Raw genomic sequence first — 21,276 nt, forward strand, 5'->3', positions numbered from 1 at the left:
ACAGGGTTTCTCTGTGGAGCCCTGGCTGTCTTAGAACTTGTTCTGTAGATCAGGCTGGCCTTGAACTCAGATCCACCTGTTTCTGGTTCCTGAGTATTTCGATTAAAGCAAAGTGTGTGCCACTACTACTTGGCTCATGTGCCACCAATGCCGAGCTTTGGCTTTAACTCTTGAAGCTGTTGTTCCTTAGTTTATCAAATTCTTGAATTACAAATTAGAACAGCTATAGATAGCTTTAATTTTCTCATGGTGATAAAAATTCCCTAAGGGTTTAGCTATGCAAATCTTCCGTTATCCTAGGTATATTCCTTTCTTCTTCTTCTTCATTTTTTTTTTTTTTGGTTTCTCTGTATTGTTTTGGAGGTTGTCCTGGAACTCGCTCTCTAGACCAGGCTGGCCTCAAACTCACAGAGATCCACCTGTCTCTGCCTCCTGAGTGCTGGCCTCCTTTTTTTTTTCAATTTAATTTTTAAAATTTAATTTTTGTCTTTGGTTTTTTGAGACAGGGTTTCTCTGTATATAACAGCTCTGGCTGTCTTGGAGCTTTGCAAACCAGGCTGGCCTAGATCTCACAGAGATCCATCTGCCTCTGCCTCCCAAGTTCTGGGATTACAGGTGCGCACCACCACCGGCCAGTATAAAGTTAGTTTTTTTTGCATTTATATATTATATATGTATTCTGTCTGCATGTATGCCTGCAGGCTCAGAAGAGGATACCAGGTCGCATTATGATGGTTGTGAGCCACCATGTGGGGGCTGTAAAGAGACCTGGAAGAGCCCCCAGTGCTCTTAGTCATTGAGCCATCTCCAGTCCCCCAAATTTATGTGTTTTTGTTTTGTTTCTGTTTTGTCTACTTGTGTGTGTACACAAGAGTTTGCATTTATCAGGGGGAAATACAGGAGTTTCTCCATATGGGTTTGGGTGTTGAAATTAGGTCCACCTGAGCCATCTGTCTCCCTGGCCCTGAACGCTTTCACAGTTTCCAGTCAGGGCCACCCTTACCATTCATGACATTTTGCAGTGCCGGCTTCCAGCTCTGGTTCCTGAAGTGCTAGGGATGCACTGAACTAGTTCTGAAACACATTCTCAGCATGCTTTGTCTTTTGAGGCAGCATGTCTCTGTCCCGCCCGGGCTGCCCTCGATTGTCCCTCAGGCTCCCCAGTGCTTTTGCTGTAGGGGCATGCTGCATTTCGTGTTGAAACCTCAGGCTCTTTCCAGGGTGGGCTCACAGTTGTCTGTTAGAAAGCCACAGTTTCTGGTATATTTTGTTGTTTGTTTGCCTATTTATTTATTTATTTATTTTGAGGCAGGATCTTATAATGTAGCACTGTGTGGCCTACAGATCCTGCTGTCTCTGCCTCTCCTGAGTATTGGGATTGAAGGGGTGTGTTACCTGGATGGGTATGGGTTGGGATGAGTACTGGTTCTTACATGTACATATGCTTAATTGGTGTCCACAATGTTGTGTGAGTCAGGGCAAAGGTCACACAAGCCCATGGACCCAACGGTGAGGACCTGACTCACTGTCTTAGCTGGCTTACTAGAGAGACAGCAATGACACAACAAGTCCTGGAGGTCTCATAAGGCCACAGTAGGCCAGAGCTGTCACTCTTGGTGACTGTACAGCTCTTTGTCACTGCTTTTCCTGCATTCTTCTTCCCTTCAGAACTTAGCATTCACCCCCCAGCTGATGAGGGAAGGAATGAGTGACAGGCCAACTGACCAATGGGCCCCAGAGGATGGGCTGGGCTGGGGCTTGTGCTGTCATGGAGAAGAGAGAAGCCTCTCTGAGAGGAGGGGCAGAGGGAAGGAGACCTGGAGAGAGCAAACAAAGCGGTCATGAGGAGAGAGTGCACTGGCTTCTTGAGGCTCTGCAGAGGCTGGGCAGGGAGAAAGGGCCAGGGACAGAAGGGAACCTAGGCTGTCCCAAGCAGGCCCAGGCAAGCATGCCCTAAATGGCATCATTTGAAGGGCTGGCCAATTGCAGAGCAGCCCTAGCCTTAGACCCCAGCCTTAGCACCATCCTCCCTCTCTGTCCTGGGGCTTGGCATCAGGGGCGTGGGGGTTCGTTTGATCAGCCCCATGGAACCAAGTCCTGAGCCTCCAAATTTGGTGAGCAGACAGGCTATTGGTAGGAGTCTAGTGGGAATAGAGACAGGCTGTCAGCCACAGATTTGGTGGGGTCTCTTGGGCTGGAAATAGAGAACCTGTGATATGAAACTTTCGTGCCACCATTTCTCCTACTTACCCTGAGTTTTTTTCCAAACAGGAAACAATGAAGGGAGACAGCAGACATCTGAATGAAGAAGAGGGTGCCAGTGGGGGTGAGGACTGTGTCGTAGTCAATGGGAACTGTAGCGACCAGTCCTCAGATACTAAGGATGCCCCTTCACCCCCAGTCTTGGAGGCAATCTGCACAGAGGCAGTCAGCACACCCGAGAGCAGAGGTGGGTGTCAAAGCTCTGACGTAGCAGGTGGAGACCTAAACAGTGGTTCTCTTCTGTTGATATGGGCTTCATAATGATCAGGAGATGCGGCCAACTTGCCTCTTCCTCTTAGAAGCTCCCAGACTACCTGAAAGTCCTCCCCCATTGGTTGTGGGTCTTCTCTGTTGTCCCTTCTTGTCCTTGACATCTACAATGTCTATTAGGACTTTCTGAAATGGATAAAAGTGGCTTCTTGGCCACATGGGAACGTTTGAAAAGAAGCCAGTATCAACCAGTTTCATGGAATGGACTGTGAAGGAATGGGCTTCTTTTCCTCCTTAGATGTTAACGCTTGTCTTGTGGAGAGGAAGGCATGAGCCAGGCCCTGTCCCTTTGCCCTGAGTCCATGGTGGTGAAGGGGTGCACTGGCTTCCTAGAATGACAGTGATAAGGATGCATTTTAAAGCAAGGCCACTCCCCAGGCTGGTGACCACTGTCCTAGTTCCCAAACGTGGACCACCAAATCTTCTTTACAGGCCGCAGATCAAGCTCACGGCTGTCAAAGAGGGAGGTCTCCAACCTGCTGAGTTACACTCAGGTACCATCTCTTCTCTTCATGTGGTTTTATACCTTTACTTTTGGTTGCATGAGAAAAATGACAAATGAGATTCTTTACTCCACTGGAAAGTCTTTTATTTGATCTTTCCTGTGTATTTAAAGTTATACCTCCCTATCTGTAATCAGTATTCAAATAGAACAAAAGACACTTCTGAAATGAGTTCACCTTGGCCATGGTATGCTTGATGTTTGGTTTGATTGAGACAGTATCTGGATGTCTGGGATGTCACTGTAAGCCAGGGTGGCCGCAGCAAACCCCTTGTCTCATGTCCTCTTACATGTGTTGTGAATAAGTTGAGAGGATGCCTGGCAGGCAACATTCTGCATTGGTCTCATTTCCATAACTTGCTGGTGGCCTGGGATTTAACTTTTCAACCCAGTTTGAATTTGTGAACATGTGATTAGCAGGAGTGAAATTTCACTAGAGAAAAACTTGATGACCTTAGGTTGTATTTTGGACTCCTAGGGTAATGTCAAAGTAATGATATTTCTGTACCTTGATTGCATTAGTTCATCTTTTTTCCTTACCTTAGGAACTAGCAGGAGATGGAGATGGTGAGGCAGAGGATGGGGATGGCTCAGACATTCTACTAATGCCAAAGCTTACACGTGAGACCAAGGAGACCAGGTCACCCTCTGAAAGTCCAGCTGTAAGTCCCTCCCACTTGCTGACTCCAGTACCTCCCACCATGCCTGGACCTGCATGGAAAATAAGGCTTAGGCAATTATTCAGAAAATTTTGTGCAATTGATATTAGTTGTGTTTGATGTGTATAGGTCACTGGACAACTTATGAGAGTAGGTAATCTTCCAGCATGTAGATTCTGGGGACCAGATTCAAGGATTGGCAAGTTCCCTAATTCACTGAACCCCTTGGTAAAATTTTCACATCCCTCAGCCATAACAGAATAATTCAGATCCTTACCCAAGGCTGATAGAGCAAGGAGTAGACGAGTCATGGTGTTCGCTACACTGAGCATGGCACCAAGATCTTGATGACCGCTTTACTTTTGATTGTCTTCAATGTTTTCTGATTACAGTCCCACTGAGGAAGGCTTTGCAGTCTTTTGCTTCTCCTGCTAAAACTCCAGGGAACTGGATTAATGTCACCAATGCAACAATAGGCTGTATTTTCACCCTCACTATGTGATCAGATCCAAGTGCAGATCCCGCTGATGGGTGAGAATGAGCCTTAGCTCGTGGCTGTGTGGAGCTCCTGTAATATTGGTGCCTGGGAACTGGAGGCAGGGTCAGTCTTCAGGGCAAGGTGATCTTTTTTTTTTTTTTTGGTTTTACGAGACAGGGTTTCTCTGTTTTGGAGGCTGTCAGTCCAGCCTGGCCTCGAACTCAACAGAGATCTGCCTGCCTCTGCCTCCTGAGTGCTGGGCTAGGGCAAGGTGATCTTAAGTGTAATCCTCTGACAAGCGTTGTAGTCACGCATTGCAGGTATGCACCATCATACCTGGTTATGTGTGAGGCTGCGGTTCAAACTGAGAGCTTATATGAAATAAGCATTCTACCAGTTCAGCTATTTTCACAACTCTCAAATGATTTGACCTTTGGAAATTATCTGCAAACCCCAGTCATTGATGGTATCTTATTTATTCAACATGTCATTTCTTTCCCGTGAGAGATAACAAGCTTATTTGTGACTACCATCGATGCAATGGATTTGTAGTTTTCTGGGTGATTGACTCAGTTCCCTGTGGCTTATGTGAGTCCTTTTCTTTTAGAAGTGCATGCCCTGGCTCAAGTGAGTTCTAATCCACCCTTGACCAAAGAGGAATAATACAAATGTATATCAGTCACAACAAAAAACAGGCAGAGTTATTGAAATGGAAAGTCACTGCTGGTCAGTTCAGAGTGTGGCATCCAGTTACTTCTACTCTGTTTTTGAGTTGAAGTTGGGTCTCAGGCTTTCCTATGTCAGTCTCTTAAATGATAGAATTACAGGCAGGCAATGCCACACGTGATTAACTAACCATCAGTCGTTGTATAGAATTGGAAAAAGTGACAGCAGCAGGCAAGTAAACACCATTCTGAGGAAATCGAGCTTTTCTGATCTGTGCTTTCCTAAATAAGGCAGTGTTTAGGCTTGACCTTGGCTTAAGGCAGCATCTCTCAAACTTTCACAGGGGTTGCATATCGGATATCCTGCTTATCATATGTTACAGTTCATAACAGTAGCAAAATTACAGTTATGAAGTAGTAATGAATTATTTTTATGGTTGGGTTACAATGACATGAGTATATTCTCCTGACCTTGGGGTTCTGACGGGAAACGCCCTCAGCTGCAGCCACTTAGAGCACCATTCCCTTTGCTCTAATAAAACCCTCCATGTGAACTTTGTCACATGGTGTCTATCTCTCTCACCACTTTTTAAATTACAACAATGAGTTGCTGTATTAAAAAATCATAGTGTTAAGAAGGTTGAGAAACATACTGGTTTAAGGTAAACAATTGCTTACTCTCCATTTGCGCTGCCAATTCAGGTGGTCAAATCTTTGACATGGGTCATTGTGATTGTCCCCTTCAAAGATAACCTTTGTTAAGGAGAAGCTTTTTCTTTGCTAGCCGCTTTGGTTTATCCCCCGCCAGCCGCCGGGGCTCTGCCGCATTGTAGTCCCCAAATAAACACACAAGACGCATTATTAATTATGAAGCTGTTGGCCTTTGCTTGTTTCTTACTGGCTAGCTTTGACTTAAGTAATTACCCCATAATTGTTAAATCTAAGTATTTCTCTTACCGGAGAATAGTTCCGGGCTCCTACCCCATGGCGTTACATGTTGACTCTCCTGTGTTTCTCCTTCCCAGAATCCTCCTGGACTCCTAGCCCCACCTATCTAGATTCCTATTGGCCAGACAGTACTTTATTGACATACACAGGACTTCCCCAACAAACCTTGTTAAAGGGATCCCCACCTTTATATCCAATTGTCTTCTCCACTTCAGGTTTACTTGAGGCTGCTTCAAGGCCCAATCCTTTTGGGAGCCTTCATTGGACTGCATGTACCCAGTCACCTAAAGCCCTGTGTTTATCCATTCTTACTTTCAGGTGCGAACCCGAAATAGCAACAGTACCTCCAGCCTGGAGAGGCAAAGAGCCTCCCCCAGAATTACCCGAGGCCGCCAGGGCCGCCATCATGTGCAAGAATACCCCGTGGAATTCCCAGCTACCAGGGTTGGTCCTGTCTCTGAAAGATCTGCTTCACTCATCTGCGCAACACTGGCTATCGTGTACATATAACCTGTGCTTTCTTCACACACACCTACTTTCCAGAGTCTGGCATCTTTCTTTCCTGACTCACCGTACTTAGAACTACTTTGGGGAGTCAAGAGTTCCCGACTGCTTAGGTCTCTGATCCACCTTGGAGCTGAGCTGAAAGCCACTGGTGTCTACTATGCATGTTTCTTTTGTCTTTTCCTGTTGTCCTAAGGCAACCCCAGCAGGTCCTGCACATTCTACTTCTGTTTCCAGATGCACAGGAGCTGGTTTCCCAGAGACCCCACCCTCTCTGAGCTCAGCTTAGAGCCTTTGGTTATTATCTGTCATTTCTCTCACGCTATTTATTCTGTCTCCTTTCTGTCTTGGGGTCAAATGGCTGCCAGTGCCTGCCCTGTCACCCTGTCTTGTGGGGTGCTGGTTTGCTCATTGAATCTTGCAGCTTTAGGAATCTGTTGAGACACTGTATGTACCTCCTGCTTTGCTTCACTAGGTCTCAATCTTGTCTTTCTATCTAGTCTCGAAGAAGGCGAGCATCGTCTTCAGCAAGCACACCATGGTCATCCCCCGCCAGCCCTTACCCCAGTATCGACCTCATAGAAGAAGGGACACCTCAGAGGAGCAGTACCCCATCTACTGACTGGAGTCAGGACAGCCAGCAGGAGAGCATGGACACCACACAACTGGATGCAGAGAGCAAAGATGGAGACAGCACCGAGTACCAGGTGCCGCTGAGAAGGGATTTTGTCCCAGGTTGCACAAGATGCAAAATACAGGGAAAAGAAAACATAAATTATTTATTCTCCAATGCCCCCTTATTCCCTTTTGCTTTTTTGAGATAGGGCTTCTCTGTTTAACAGCCCTCACTTTGTAGACCAACCTGGCCTCAAACTCCCAGAAATCCTCCTGTTTCTGCCTCTCAGGTGCTGGGATTGAAGGCTTTTGTATGCCACATCCAACTGGTATTTTATTTCTGTTTACATAAAGATGGTTTCATAGCATACATATTTAATCATAAAACCCATGAAGCAGAGGCAAGCCTGATCTACATAGAAGTTCCATGCTAGAGCTATATAATGAGATCCTGTCTCAAAACAAACAAAACAAAACTAACAAAACAAACCCAAGGGGTGGGGACAAGGAAAAAAACTCAAAGTTTTGTGTACCCAAGGATGACTTCTAAATCCTGAATGCTGGGAATATATGCATATACTACTAGAATTTCTGTTAATTTTACTAGTTATAATCTAAGAACTTGCCAAATATAATATAACCCATCTATCAGTTCAGCATTTTAGTAGTTCCCATATGAACTAATTTTTTTGCATAATATTTATGGTCTTAGAAATTTTGATCCTGTTCAGGCATGTAAAATGGCTTAAGCAATAGTTGCTTTCACACTGGGTGTATTCAGGCTCTTGAATGTATTTAGTGGATTGAGACTGTTGATATATATTCCCAATTAATGCCCTTCTTCCTACATGTAGATGTATGCATCTATACAAAGCCAAATTTTGTGTTGCTTCAGAATACTTTCTGAGGTAGTCCTGTGTGTTGCTTCTTTTTTTGTGAAGCAAAGTTGTAGTTAAGTCATTTAGGGGGAAGCTGTTAGCCCAAGGAACATGTACTCAAGTGTGGGCATGGTCAGCTGGCTCGGCAGTAAAAGACACTTGGCACTAAACCTCACCTGAGTTCAGTCTCTGGGAAAGGACAGTCATCTAAAATGATGACCTCCTTCACTTGAACACATGTGTGTTTCTGCATACAATCAAATATGGACACTCCTCCACACCCAAAAAGTTGTAAAAAAATACATAAACCAACTTATTTTTCCTAGGCACCTTTTTATATGTACTATTTCTCAAACTCATTCATCACATTTTTTTGCCCAACAGTTTTTTTTTGCCCTAGGTCAGTGGAGTTTCTCAGGGTTCACCTGCCTTGGTGACTGCAATTTTTTCTGTTGGTTCTTTTTCCAGGATGACAAGGAGTTTGGAATAGGTGACCTTGTGTGGGGAAAAATCAAGGGCTTCTCCTGGTGGCCTGCCATGGTGGTGTCCTGGAAAGCCACCTCCAAGCGCCAGGCTATGCCCGGCATGCGATGGGTACAGTGGTTTGGTGATGGCAAGTTTTCTGAGGTGAGTCCATGGCAAGGTGTGCTGACTCTTCATGCCTGAGGCCTTGCTTCTCTTCTTGGGTGACTGAGGTCAGCTTTCTGCACGAGAATGCAGTAAGTTTGGCACTGAAACTGGAGTAAGAAAGATTCCTTGGTTGCCTGTCTTAGATGCCTGCTTGTGGGATAAGAGATAAACTGCTTATTCTTGATCTTAAATAGGGGCTCAGTGTAACCCCTCTGATTATAACTCAGGATGGCTTATAACTATAGACTGGCTTTGAACTCTGAGATCTGACTTCCTCTGCCTCCTGAGGTCTGAGACTCAAGGTCTGTGCAGCCAAACCTGTGACTTGTGTACTGGAAAATAAGGAAGTGGTATAGCATTTTAAAAAGGTAGCTTCCCACATCTGCCTGTCACTCCAGTGCCAGGGTTTTATCTAATGCCCTGTGATAACCTCTCCACATCCACACATACAATTGGTATTGTGAATCATACCTTAGATACATCTTGTCCACACAGTGAAGTCCAGCCAGAGAAGCTGCATAAAGAAACCCCATCTCATTAAAAACAAAAGACAGTATGAGCTTCTAGTGTTAGGCATTTAGAAATGAATCTTTATAATGAGTGTCTTCTCAGCATAAATTAGAGTTTATTTTGTCTTGAAGTGCTATGGATCCAGCCCAAGTACCTCACATGTGCTAAAGCAGGTTCTCCTATCCCATGAGTGCCGCTCCCTGACTCTTACCTTTAAACACGTTCTGAGATCTGCGTTAAGATTTTTTTATCTGTATGCCTTTTTCTCTATGTATTTCTGTATACCATGGGAGGTCAGAAGGGGGACTTCAGGTCTATAGACCTCGTAGATCTTGACTCTGGACTTAGTGACAGCCATGAGCTACCATCTGGGAACTGGGGATCTAACCTAAGCCTCTAGAGGAGAAACCACTGTGCTTTTTTTTTTTTAAAGATTTTTATTTATTATTTATACAGTATTCTGTCTGCATGTATCCCTGCAGGCCAGAAGAGGGCACCAGATTTCATTACAGATGGTTGTGAGCCACCATATTCACTGGGAATTGAACTCAGGAACTCTGGAAGAGCAGTCAGTGCTCTTAACCTCTGAGCCATCTCTCCAGCCCACCACTGTGCTTTTATCCCCTGGAATTATACCTGATTTGGCTTCTAGGTCTGCAGAGGGCATATCCTGGGGGTTTCCTTAGGAATGTTAGTCAGTGTTAGGTCGATTCCCAACCTCAGACAGGATGCGGTCCTCAGCAAACAGGCGAGAGTGAAGTGGCATTTGGACTTGTCCATTTCAAGTTTCCTTTCCTGTGAATTGGATTTCTTTGACTTTTCCTGAAGTATATCCTACATTTCCCTGGTAACAACAGCAGGACATGAAGACTGTTGTGAGGTTACATTCAGTTGTCTTGTCTCAACAGCAGAGGGAGCAGGAGGAACTGTGACTTGGGCCTATGCATCCAACCACAGAGATATTTGCCATTGCTTTGATCCAGTGAGACACAATATACTCATTTCTAGACAGGGTCAGATGGCAATAAGTGGTAACACGGGTATGCTAGGATTGTAGGGTGGTGTTTCAGTGTGCCGTGGTCCTGGCAAAAGGCCAAGACCTGCCCAGGGCTATATAGCATCCACTGTTCTGCTCATGTTGGGTCAAGCAGCTGGCATTTCCTTGTCACCCAGTTTTATCTTTGTACTCACTAGGAATCCCACCCATAATTCATTTCTGCATTGACAGAAGGCAATTTGCCTTCAGTGATTAGGACATAAGTTACATAGTTGTTGTGAATATTAAGAACTCAAGCATATGTTCAACCTGTGCGTAGTGGGAACTCCTTGATTGGCAGTGGTGCTCAGGAAGGAAAGGACCGGGCACAGATACATCATGGACAGTTTCAGGACTGAGACTCATGTCTGCACCAGGGATGTTCACTCTGTTCACACACATGTATGTACACATGTATGCGCAGGGATGCTGAGAATATATCTAGTTTTACTTGAATTATCCTCCTTACCCACATCTGGAGTTTCTCATTTGCCCTTTCTTTTTCAGTTGGCATCTGTAAGTTGTTGCTTCATTGGGCTCTGGGTGAACCAGTACACATTAATCTCAGGTGTGGGTGATCATAGTCGTGTTTTTCTCTCCTAGGTCTCTGCTGACAAACTTGTGGCCCTTGGGCTGTTCAGCCAGCACTTTAACTTGGCCACCTTCAATAAGCTGGTTTCTTATAGGAAGGCCATGTATCACACTCTGGAGGTAACATGGGTGTGGGTGCTAGCTAGGGTGTCACCCTATAGGCAGGGCAGAAGAAACCTACTGAGAAAAAGCTAGTAGAAGGTCCGTTCAAGACTGACTTGGGACAGAGATACCAAGGAAGTGAATGGCAACAAGATGGGGCCTGACCGCTGGGTTTAACCGGTTATAAGGGGATTACTAGTAAGTTGCTAATACTGATATAAGACAGGAAGATTCATGGCTTGTGCAGTCACAGAGTCACATTATAAAGGGCCTTTTACCAACCCGTACCCATGAACAGGATTTCTAACCATAGAGGAGGCAGTGGCTAGTTTGCTCTTACCATAGTTTGTAGATAATTTTTTGTCTCCTGGAATCATTAGGCCCTTCCCCTCACTTCCTCTAACCCTAACCTCCATTGTGCCATGTAGGCAAGTACATAGATGTACAGATTCTCTTGGCCCTTGAAGTAATGGGTGCTTTGCTACAACCCATCAGAAGACATAAGCCAAAGGTTGCTTTCCCAGATAAGCGGTTGGGGATGGGGATGGTCATCTTAATAGCTTAATCAATCTCCATCAAGGATCTGAACATAATCTGCTTCATATAGGGAAAGATGTCTGTCACCATGTCCCTTCCTATTATTTCTTTACCTATCCCTCAAAAAGCAGACCCTTGTCACATGACAGGCCAAGACAGCTGTGCAGCTCTGAAAGACTCCAGTGTTTAGGGAATGCAGGCCCCAGCAGGAGGAATCCCTGGGTTCACCCTGGCATATACCTCATTCACCTGTTCCCATTCATGGACAGACTTTGCCTTTATTTGTGTCTTGGCAGAGAGCCAGGGTGCGAGCTGGCAAGACCTTCCCCAGCAGCCCTGGAGACTCACTGGAGGACAAGCTGAAGCCCATGCTGGAGTGGGCCCACGGGGGCTTCAAGCCCACTGGCATCGAGGGCCTCAAACCGAATAACAAGCAGCCAGGTGGGGATGGATCTGTACCTCTGTACCTCTGCTGGTGGCATAGCCACACTGGTACCCTGAGCACTCTCATTGTGCCAACCTGTGCCCTGTGGACCCCAGGGCTGTTAAAAGCCTCTGGGAGCTTGAGGGCCATTACCTGCCTTGTCAGGCTTCCCTGGCCATATTGCTGCCACAGGTATGTGCAGTGCAATTAATCTTTTCCACATATTCAAATTCATCTTTTACCTTTGTGGCCAGTTTTTTTTTAAATAAAAAATTAAAATGAATTAGGCTTCCTGCCATTTTGACTGGTATTTTATTTCCCTGCATATGCACATGGTTCAACATAATGAGGTGAAGGGTGCGCCTGAACAGCCAGCCCCCATATCTAATAAATGCTTTTGTTTTGTTTTCCTGCAAAAGTGGTTAATAAGTCGAAGGTGCATCGTGCAGGCAGTAGGAAGTTAGAACCCAGGAAACACGGTATTCCCTTATCATCTTTGAGTGTTCTGTTTTCTTTCCTCTGTCCTGCAATTTCTTGGCATCTCCAGTTCCCACTGGAGACGAATCAAGTCTCCTACGCTGAGATGAATCCCTCCCCATCACTCCCCACCCTCACTGACCCTCAGGCTAACCATGGGTGCACATCCGACTTTCTACACTCTTTGGATTATCACCTTCTCTCTTGTTTCTTAACATTAATGACACGTATAAGCACTGGAAACGGCCACTTTGTCATCAAAGGCTCTTTGAATTTTGATATCCTTTAGATATTTGTCTTTGTTTTTGTGTTGATGTTTTATGTGTGGAGCTGAAGATCAGAGGACAGGGTTCATGACTATAGTCTCTACTGCTTGAGTGACTGGTTTCAGATTGCTAGACTTAACAGCAAACACGTTGACACAGAGCGTACACAATGGCCATGTTTTGTTTCTTGTGACAGGGCCTCACTATACACCCTAGGCTGCATTTGGATATAGGAGTGTGTCATTGCACACACCTTTCTTATGGACTTTGATGGGTTTTTAATTTTATTTCCTTGCCAGGCCATGATGGCACATTCCTTTAATCCCAGGACTCAGTAGTCACAGGCAGAATGATCTCGGAGTTCAAGGCCAGTCTAGTCTATAGAGCTGATTCAAGGACATCTAGGGCTACACCAAGAAACCATGTCCTAGAATACAAAAAAATTCTTTCCCAAGATGGAGGAATCAAATTTAATCATTTCTATTATGAGTCAATGTAAAAACAAGAATGTGAGCCACAATAAAATATTTTTAAAAATAGGTTTTTAACTATAACTCTCAATGCTCCTGTATATAGATTTGGGTGGCTTGAACTTCCTGTCTGTGCTTTATGAATGCTGTCACTAAAGGAATGTACCATCATACTCAGCAATAAAAAATAATTTTCTAGTAATAGAAAACTTGAAATATCTACTTTGTAAATTATTACTTAAAATATTTCAGTTTTTAGTTAAATCTTACTGTATGTTGGCAATAGATATCACCTAATTAGTTCTTCATTAACTAATATTATAAAATTGACTAAAGTAGATTCCATTGTTTAAGTAAATTCAGTTGAACCAGACAGTGGCTTCATTTTACAATTTGGACCTGGCCATCAGTGTGAAATCCTGTCCTTCCTGACATTTCAAATAGCTCCCTGCCTCCATCCGGCGTTGTGGTGGGCATCACTGTAGGAACCTCAAGAGTTCCAGCTGTGGCCCAGCATGTGCTCTAGACTCACTCTAGAAGGATGAATTTTCGTACACATCCAGATGTGTAAACCCCATGACCGTGACTCTGCCTGCTTCCCGGGTGAGAGGAGCTCTGAATTGGCTTCTGCTCTGGGCTCCCCTCTGGGTTCTCTGCACCCATCAGGGTCCCCTGCTCTAGATGCAGCTGGATCCCAGGCAAAGCATGGTCTTGTCCTAGGCCCATCTTGTCCTAGGTCTTGTCTCTTAGACCGTCAATCAGATCTGTCTGCTTACCTTTCAGAGAACAAAAGTCGAAGACGCACAACCAATGACCCTGCTGCTTCTGAGTCCTATCCCCCACCCAAGCGCCTCAAGACAAATAGCTATGGTGGGAAAGACCGAGGGGAGGATGATGAGAGCCGAGGTGATTTGGGGTCGGGTGCTGACAGGTCTGGCCAAGCATGGTGCATACCAGGGGCAGCAGGTCCTCAGACCACTGCTGTGTGGAATGCAGAGGTGCATGGCTGCATGGGAAAGGAGAGACTTCCCCACCTCATCTCACACCTTGTCCCTCTTTCCTCAACAGAACGCATGGCTTCTGATGTCACCAACAACAAGGGCAATCTGGAAGGTACTGTTGCTCCCCGGTCCTTCCTTCCTGGAGTGCCCCAGGCCTGTCTTAGCCTGGCTTTGACCTTCTACATGGGTTCAATCCAGAGTCTAGAGTATTGTCCTACATCAGGACCTATTCCTGCACCCATGTTTAACTGAATCTGATCTTGTCGCTGAAGTTACTGAACAGGGAGAGCATAGTAGGGGACAATGTGAGCCTCAACATTTTGACCAGCATTGGCACCTTGAGCTTTCCACGAACTACTCTGGTATTGTCCCAGTAACTATTTTTCCTTGCACTCATTTTGGCTCAGAACTAACCTATTTTTTGAATGTGTGAGAAACTCCCTATTTGCCTTCCCAACTTCCTTCTCTTGAGTCCTTAGAGATAGTTGCTTAGTATTGGGTAGGAAATTTTGTCCCTGAATTTAAGCTATGTCTGTCAGTAAAGTGCTTATAGCTCAAATATACCTGTGCTGTGGTCCTGCCAAAATCATAGGAAAAAGCCAAGCTGGCCTTGATGTAGGTAAGACTGACTACCTACAATCCCAGGTCAAGAAGACTTGCCCTGTCCTCTTGACATGTGTGGGCACATAGACTGAGTGGACGGATACAAGGAAATAGTTTTTAAAAGCTTGGTGTGTACCAGTAACATGGCCCTGTTGAGACGGGTTAGATACAAGCTTTCATGAATATGATGTAGGGTAATGTGCTTCCCATGGAAAGGGAATTACCTTCCCAGAAATACAGTACCACTAAGCCACCATTGGCAATCATGGAGTTTTAGAAGGAAATAGAGGACAGGACAAGACAAGAGAATCTGCCAGGCAGTGGTGTCAGTTGGTGGCGCATGCCTTTAATCCTAGCAGAGGCAGAGGCAGGCGGATCTCTCTTGAGTTTGAGGTCAGCCTGATGTACAAAGCTACACAGGGACACTCACTATGTAGACCACATTGTTCAGGAAAACCCCATAGCTCTGCTTCCAGATTCAGGGTTATAAGGGCCACATGAATAACAAATGCATTCAGACCTGGAATTAGACATAATTTGTTAAAATGTGCTGATTGATTTAAGGTAGAGAAGAGCTGGTGTCTGTAGGCACATTAATGCTACTTCATTGGTAGGATTTGTAGTGTCATCTACAAAGCAAATTGCAGTTACCATTGGTATGAGAATTTGTTTGGTCTTTTTCTTTGCAAACCCCTTGACCATATGTAGCTCCTTTTTGTTGATTTGAATTAATAACAGTTAAATTGAAACACATCACTGCATAAGAACAGAGTTGTTGACAAAGCAGGGATTCAGAACTGGCATGTTTAAGGCCTCATTAGGAGACCCTTGACCTCCATAAACTCTGACACCCTGTCTTTTTCTCAGACCGCTGCTTGTCCTGCGGTAAGAAGAACCCTGTATCCTTCCACCCCCTCTTTGAGGGTGGGCTCTGTCAGAGTTGCCGGGTAAGTCTTCCCGCCCCTTGCTCTGCCACATCCTTCCCCAGACAGGCCCCCAGCACAGTTCCTGCTCCAGGCCCTAGTGAACATCCCCAGGGCACATCCCCATCACCCTTCCTGTTTGGGGGACAGGTGCTGCAGCAGAGAAGGCTCTCCATGAGGCACTCAGCTCATATGTACTGTCACTGAAAAGCACCCCAGCTATCAGCTAGGGCCCCTGCCAGCTTGCTAGCCAGACCTGGTTGGGGTCAGGTCTATGGTCTCACGGGCTTTCTCTCTGGTGGTCAGGATCGCTTCCTGGAGCTCTTCTACATGTATGACGAGGACGGCTATCAGTCCTACTGCACTGTGTGCTGCGAGGGCCGTGAGCTACTTCTGTGCAGCAACACGAGCTGCTGCAGGTGAGTGTCCTTCCATGGGGGCTGCACAAGAGGGCCTAGGGTCCCCGGTTGTACCCTACAGTTCCTGCAGCCTGTAGGCAGCTAAAAATCAAATAGAAAATGAGCACCCAGGGGCCATTCTGTGGAGTCTGTTGTGCATGGGCATGGACCGCAGTGATGCATAGTGCTGGACTTGATCCAGGTGTGCCTGCGAGGCCAGCCCTGTGAGGTTTCTGAAATGGTTGGTTACCCTATAGCTCAAAACATGTGGAGGCAGGAGGCGGAACATCATGCAGGGGTGGTCATGCCCTGGAGAACTAACTGAACCTGCTGGACAAATGTCTGCTAACCTTGATCCATTCTCTGGATGCTCTGGCACAGGTGCTTCTGTGTGGAGTGTCTGGAGGTGCTGGTGGGTACAGGGACAGCTGAGGATGCCAAGCTGCAGGAACCCTGGAGCTGCTATATGTGCCTCCCACAGCGCTGCCATGGGGTCCTCAGGCGCAGGAAGGATTGGAACATGCGCCTGCAAGACTTCTTCACTTCTGATCCTGACCTCGAAGAATTCGTAAGCCATGGGCTCTGTGCAGCCCCTTGCAATTACAGTCCCTGAGAATCTGGAATCCTGTGCATCTGTAAAAGCAAGGGTTAGGCCTTTAATCTCAGCCCGTAGGAGACAAGCAGTCATATGACTGACTCCAATGACAGCCTGGTCAGTCAAGTGAGTTCCCGGCCAGTCAAGGGTACCTACGTACTGAGATCCTGTGTCAAAATAGACAAAACAAGTTATAGTAACAGGCATAGTGACATAGGCTAGAATCACAGCACAGCTACCCGAGCCATGAGCTTTGTGATGAATTTAAGGGCAGCCTGTGTTAAATAGTGAGGTCAAGGGCAGCTGGGGATGTACAGCAAGATTCCATCTCTGCTATACCATCTGTACCTCCCAGAGCCGGTGCCTGCCAGAGGCTGAGAGCCCTTGCTAGCTAACATCTCTAGCAGACAATTCTCCCTTCCAGTACCTTCTGAGGAGGGAACAGGATGGAAACATCTGAGCGTATGAGTGACGAGGGCAGCTGCTCCCACAATGTAGGAGTTTATCTCCTGTTCTGAGGCCTTGGCTGTTAGCGGTCAAGCTTATCTGTAGGAGGTGACTGTGCCTCCTATCTAAGGACAGAATGGCCAGCCTGTGCCCAATACTCTCTTACTGGTTCCCATCGATGCTTCTGAGTACAGGAGGACAGATGGACACTCTGGAGGCATCACTCTTTGTTTGTCTGGTAGGAGCCACCCAAGTTGTACCCAGCAATTCCTGCAGCCAGGAGGAGGCCCATTAGAGTCCTGTCCCTGTTTGATGGAATTGCGACAGGTGAGTTTGAGGCTTCTCTGAGGATGCTCTGTTAGGGCAATGAAAGAATCTTCTAGGCGGGCTGAAGGTGTCCCTCCCGTGATAACTGAGAAGCAATAGCTAGTAGTAGTTAGGATGTCATGTATGCCCCCCCCCCTTTTTTTTAAAGTATTTATTATGTACACAGTGTTCTGCCTGCATGCATGACTGCAGGCCAGAAGAGGGCACCAGATCTCATTATAGATTGTGAGTCACTATGGTTGCTGGGAATTGAACTCAGGACTTGAAGAACAGGTAGTGTTATTAACCTCTGAACCATCTGTCCAGCCCCATGTGTGTCCTTTCTTAAACTTTTCCTTCTATACTCATGAATACCTTTGTGGTCAGTTAGGCAACAACTACCTTCCTTTGTGGTCAGTTAGGCAACAACTACCTTCCTTAATTCTGGCTCCTTTCCATTTTGAGAGATGTCCTATATGTAGAAGGAATGAACATAGCCATTACAGGCAGTGCTGTGAGGTCCCCTGGAGTCGACACAGACACCCTGAAGTGACAGTGATGGAGTAAGGGGCTCTCATTGTGCTTCAGGAGGACCCTGGGTGGGCTGATGGCTCTGCACTTGGCCTCTTGGCCTCATATTTCTATTTGATCCCTCACAGGGTACTTGGTGCTCAAAGAGCTGGGTATCAAAGTGGAAAAGTACGTTGCCTCTGAAGTGTGTTCAGAGTCCATCGCTGTGGGAACTGTTAAGCACGAAGGCCAAATCAAATACGTGAACGACGTCAGGAAAATCACAAAGAAAAATGTGAGGGTGACCTTTTTCATCTCATCTTGCTTATCTCTCTTCTACATCTTGGACCTTCCCTGGTCTCAAGGCATATTGTCCCCATTCCTCAGGTCCAGGGTTGCAGGTGGGGGAAGCTGTTGCCACTTCAGAAAAAAGTACAATTAGGACAGTTTGTGGTATAGTTCAAGATTACTTAGTTCTGTTAGAACATGAGCACTCAGGTGTCTTAGGTTAAACATTTAGTGTTGACAAGGGTGATTTTAGTACTGATGATTTCTTTTTCTCTCTTTCCCACCCTCTCCCCTCAAGGCTTTAGTTTTTCCCTAGGTTTATCCTAGTTCTGTTTCTTTACCTCAGATTGATGAGTGGGGCCCCTTTGACTTGGTGATTGGTGGAAGCCCTTGCAATGACCTCTCCAATGTCAATCCAGCCAGGAAAGGCCTATATGGTGAGGAGAATGACTGGTTTGTGACCCTCCCCACCCCAGGGCCACTAAGTCAGTTCCGATGAAACGGGCTGCAAAGAACCTATTGGTAGCTTGTTCACCTTGCTCATGGCTTAGACCCCATTATTGTTTGGAATTCCAGAGCACGACAGGTACATGCTTACTGCCGTGTCCTTGGAAAAACCCTTGGTTTTGGGAAAGTTGAGTCACATGTTGATGTATCTCCTGATGGAACTCTGTTTTCCAATGTTCTAAACCAATAGAGGGCACCGGCAGACTCTTCTTTGAGTTTTACCACTTGCTGAATTATACCCGCCCCAAGGAGGGCGACAACCGTCCGTTCTTCTGGATGTTTGAGAATGTGGTGGCCATGAAGGTTAACGACAAGAAGGACATCTCTCGATTCTTGGCGGTGAGTGGATTTTCAGGGGGGCCTAGGCAGGGGAGGCAGGCTAGCACTGATGGCCTCCTTATATTGCTGAGGACATGATTGCCTGATTAGAGGACAGTGTGGCTACATCTGCCAATGAATAGTTGGGCAGCCTTTTTGAACTTCGGTGATCCTTTTGCTCACCCCATCCTTGTTAGCTGACACTTCTCCTGTCTTCTATTTGCATTGATAATGGCTGTTTTAAGGTCTGTGGGGAGGTTACTAGGCTTTTGTCTTTCCAGTTCTTGGTGTGTTTTCCTTCATTTCTAAGCTTTATTTTGTATGTGTGCACACAGGCACACCTGCCATGCTGCATGTTTGAAGGTCACAGGATTACTTTGGAGTCCATTCTCTCCACAATGTGGCTTCTGGATATCAAACTCTGGGCATCAGCATAAAAGCACCCAGTCCTGCTGAACCACCCTACTGGCTCTGTGCTTCTTTTTGAAGACGGTCTCAAAGCCCTGGCTTTCCTTGAACCTTTACTCTTCCTGTCTCTGCTTCTAGAGAGCGGGGATTACAGGTGTGCACCACCACAGCTGGCTTATGATTTATCTAGCTTTAAGTGATAGAGCTGTCTTAGCCCTGGTTAGGTATTCATTCATTGCCTGCATAAACTTCTGCGGACATGATTTTGTCACGAATCAGCTTGGGCAGGTTTGATCATCTTGGCCCACCGGCATGCATAGTAGCTATCTCCAGCCAGCCTTTGGGTGGGTACTGCTCAGTCTGTTTAGCTAGGAAAGGCTTGTCACCTGACAGGTCATACAGGGACTGACTGACAGCTCCAGCTGAGTCTTGCAGTGTCTTCAGCAGCTCCCTTTCTCTTCCTGCAGTGTAATCCAGTGATGATCGATGCCATCAAGGTTTCTGCTGCACACAGGGCCCGGTATTTCTGGGGCAACCTGCCTGGGATGAACAGGTAAGAGACCTGAGAGGGACAGGTAACAGACAGCAAAGTCTGACTGACATTCCAATTTTCGGAACAATGGTTCTCAACCTGTAGGAAGCAACCCCTTTGGGGGGCCTGTCCAATGACCTTTTCACAGGGTTCACATATCAAATATTTATATTATGATTCATAACAGTAGCAAAACTACAGTTGTGGAGTGGCAATGAAATAATTTCTTGAGGCCGCTGCACCATTCAGAAGTGGATTGTATGTTATTTGGGCTTTATTGCTTTAATTTATGTGTATGACGTGTGTGCTGGAGCCCATAGAAACTGTCAACTGTCCTTTGCTTGAGTGCCAAGCACTCTTAACTTAACCACTGGGCCATCTCTGGCCTGAGACACTATTAAAGGATTCCAGCATTATGAAGGTTGAGAATCAGTGTCTAGAAGGTCATGGCTTTAGGATGCTCTGAATAACTGGAGCACTGGGCAGCTGTCTTGCTCATTGTAACTGAGAACTAACATCCTGCTGTGCTAAGTCTTCTATGGCAAATGTTGGAATGTCAAAGATCGTTCTTTCTGACCCTAAGATGAAGTGTGTCCTGTACTAGGCCCTTGGTGATGAATAGGGCTGGCAGAGCTGAGGTGGTATGTTAGCATGGTGGCTCAGTGGTTAAGCTCACTTGCTACCCTTGCAGATTCTTTGGGATTGTTTCCTAGCACTCATGGTACTTCACAGCCATGTAACTCAAACAGTCTGATACTTTCTTGTCATCCTAGGGCTTCAGGCATGCATGTGGTATGGAATAACACATACAAAGAAACCATTCATAAAAATAAAATCTTTTTTGCCTTCCTCATGTTCCCTATTCAATCCATCTATTATATTTTTTCCTCTACTTCTCTATAGCAATATATTCTATATCCTTTTTCTTAGGAGTCCTCCATCTGCTTCCTGTATACCTAAACTCTGGTGTGTTGTAGCACACAAAGGCTTAAAAGCTATTATGCACATATAAAGTAGACTAGACAATATTTGACCTTTAGGTCTGGATTATTTCACTCAGAATATTTTTTTCCTGATTCCTTTCATTTCATCATTTGTTTTCCTTTTTTTTTCCTTCTAATTTTTTTTTTTTTTGTGTTTTGGAGACAGGGTCTCTAGCCCTAACTGTCCTGAACCTCACTATGTAGACCAGGCTGGCCTTGAACTCACTTACCTGTGCCTCCTGAATGCTGGGATTAAAGGCTTGTGCCACCATTGTCCAGCTGTTTTTTTTTTTTTTTTCTTTTTTCTTTTTTTTTTTTTTTTTTTGGTTTTTCAAGGCAGGGTTTCTCTGTGGCTTTGGAGGCTGTCCTGGAACTAGCTATTGTAGACCAGGCTGGTCTCTAACTCACAGAGATCCGCCTGCTTCTGCCTCCCAAGTTCTGGGATTAATGGCGTGAGCCACCAACGCCTGGCTCTTTTCTTTTTTAAGTATACAATGTTCTGTCTGCATGTATGCCTGCAGATCTCATTACAGATGACTGTGAGCCATCATGTGGTAGCTGGGAATTGAACTAGGACCTCTGGAAGAACAGCCAATGCTCTTAACCACTGAGACATCTCCCCAGCACCCTACT

General features: G+C 45.7%; 1 protein-coding gene across 5 annotated transcripts in view; it reads left to right on the forward strand.

The window, feature by feature from the left end:
- The window catches only part of Dnmt3b (DNA methyltransferase 3 beta), a 37,797-nt gene that overhangs the window by 9,801 nt on the left and 6,720 nt on the right, over positions 1-21,276 (forward strand). For 2 of the 5 annotated variants that reach the window (XM_040746525.1, XM_040746521.1), the window contains exons 2-20: positions 2,272-2,449; positions 2,965-3,026; positions 3,580-3,696; positions 6,103-6,228; positions 6,789-6,995; positions 8,250-8,408; positions 10,561-10,668; positions 11,484-11,628; positions 12,031-12,090; positions 13,608-13,730; positions 13,893-13,937; positions 15,296-15,375; positions 15,658-15,770; positions 16,131-16,317; positions 17,034-17,118; positions 17,757-17,902; positions 18,242-18,332; positions 18,593-18,741; positions 19,596-19,681. In XM_040746525.1, the coding sequence (XP_040602459.1) occupies positions 2,278-2,449; positions 2,965-3,026; positions 3,580-3,696; positions 6,103-6,228; positions 6,789-6,995; positions 8,250-8,408; positions 10,561-10,668; positions 11,484-11,628; positions 12,031-12,090; positions 13,608-13,730; positions 13,893-13,937; positions 15,296-15,375; positions 15,658-15,770; positions 16,131-16,317; positions 17,034-17,118; positions 17,757-17,902; positions 18,242-18,332; positions 18,593-18,741; positions 19,596-19,681 (2,261 nt within the window). In that variant the 5' untranslated portion in view covers positions 2,272-2,277. Of the gene's footprint in view, positions 1-2,271; positions 2,450-2,964; positions 3,027-3,579; positions 3,697-6,102; positions 6,229-6,788; positions 6,996-8,249; positions 8,409-10,560; positions 10,669-11,483; positions 11,629-12,030; positions 12,091-13,607; positions 13,731-13,892; positions 13,938-15,295; positions 15,376-15,657; positions 15,771-16,130; positions 16,318-17,033; positions 17,119-17,756; positions 17,903-18,241; positions 18,333-18,592; positions 18,742-19,055; positions 19,283-19,595; positions 19,682-21,276 lie in introns of all 5 variants that reach the window. The other 3 variants (XR_005877490.1, XM_040746522.1, XM_040746524.1) reach the window with 3 other exon arrangements.

The sequence above is a fragment of the Mesocricetus auratus genome, unplaced genomic scaffold (genome assembly GCF_017639785.1).
Source record: "Mesocricetus auratus isolate SY011 unplaced genomic scaffold, BCM_Maur_2.0 Super-Scaffold_100004, whole genome shotgun sequence".
NCBI classification, from domain to species: domain Eukaryota; kingdom Metazoa; phylum Chordata; class Mammalia; order Rodentia; family Cricetidae; genus Mesocricetus; species Mesocricetus auratus.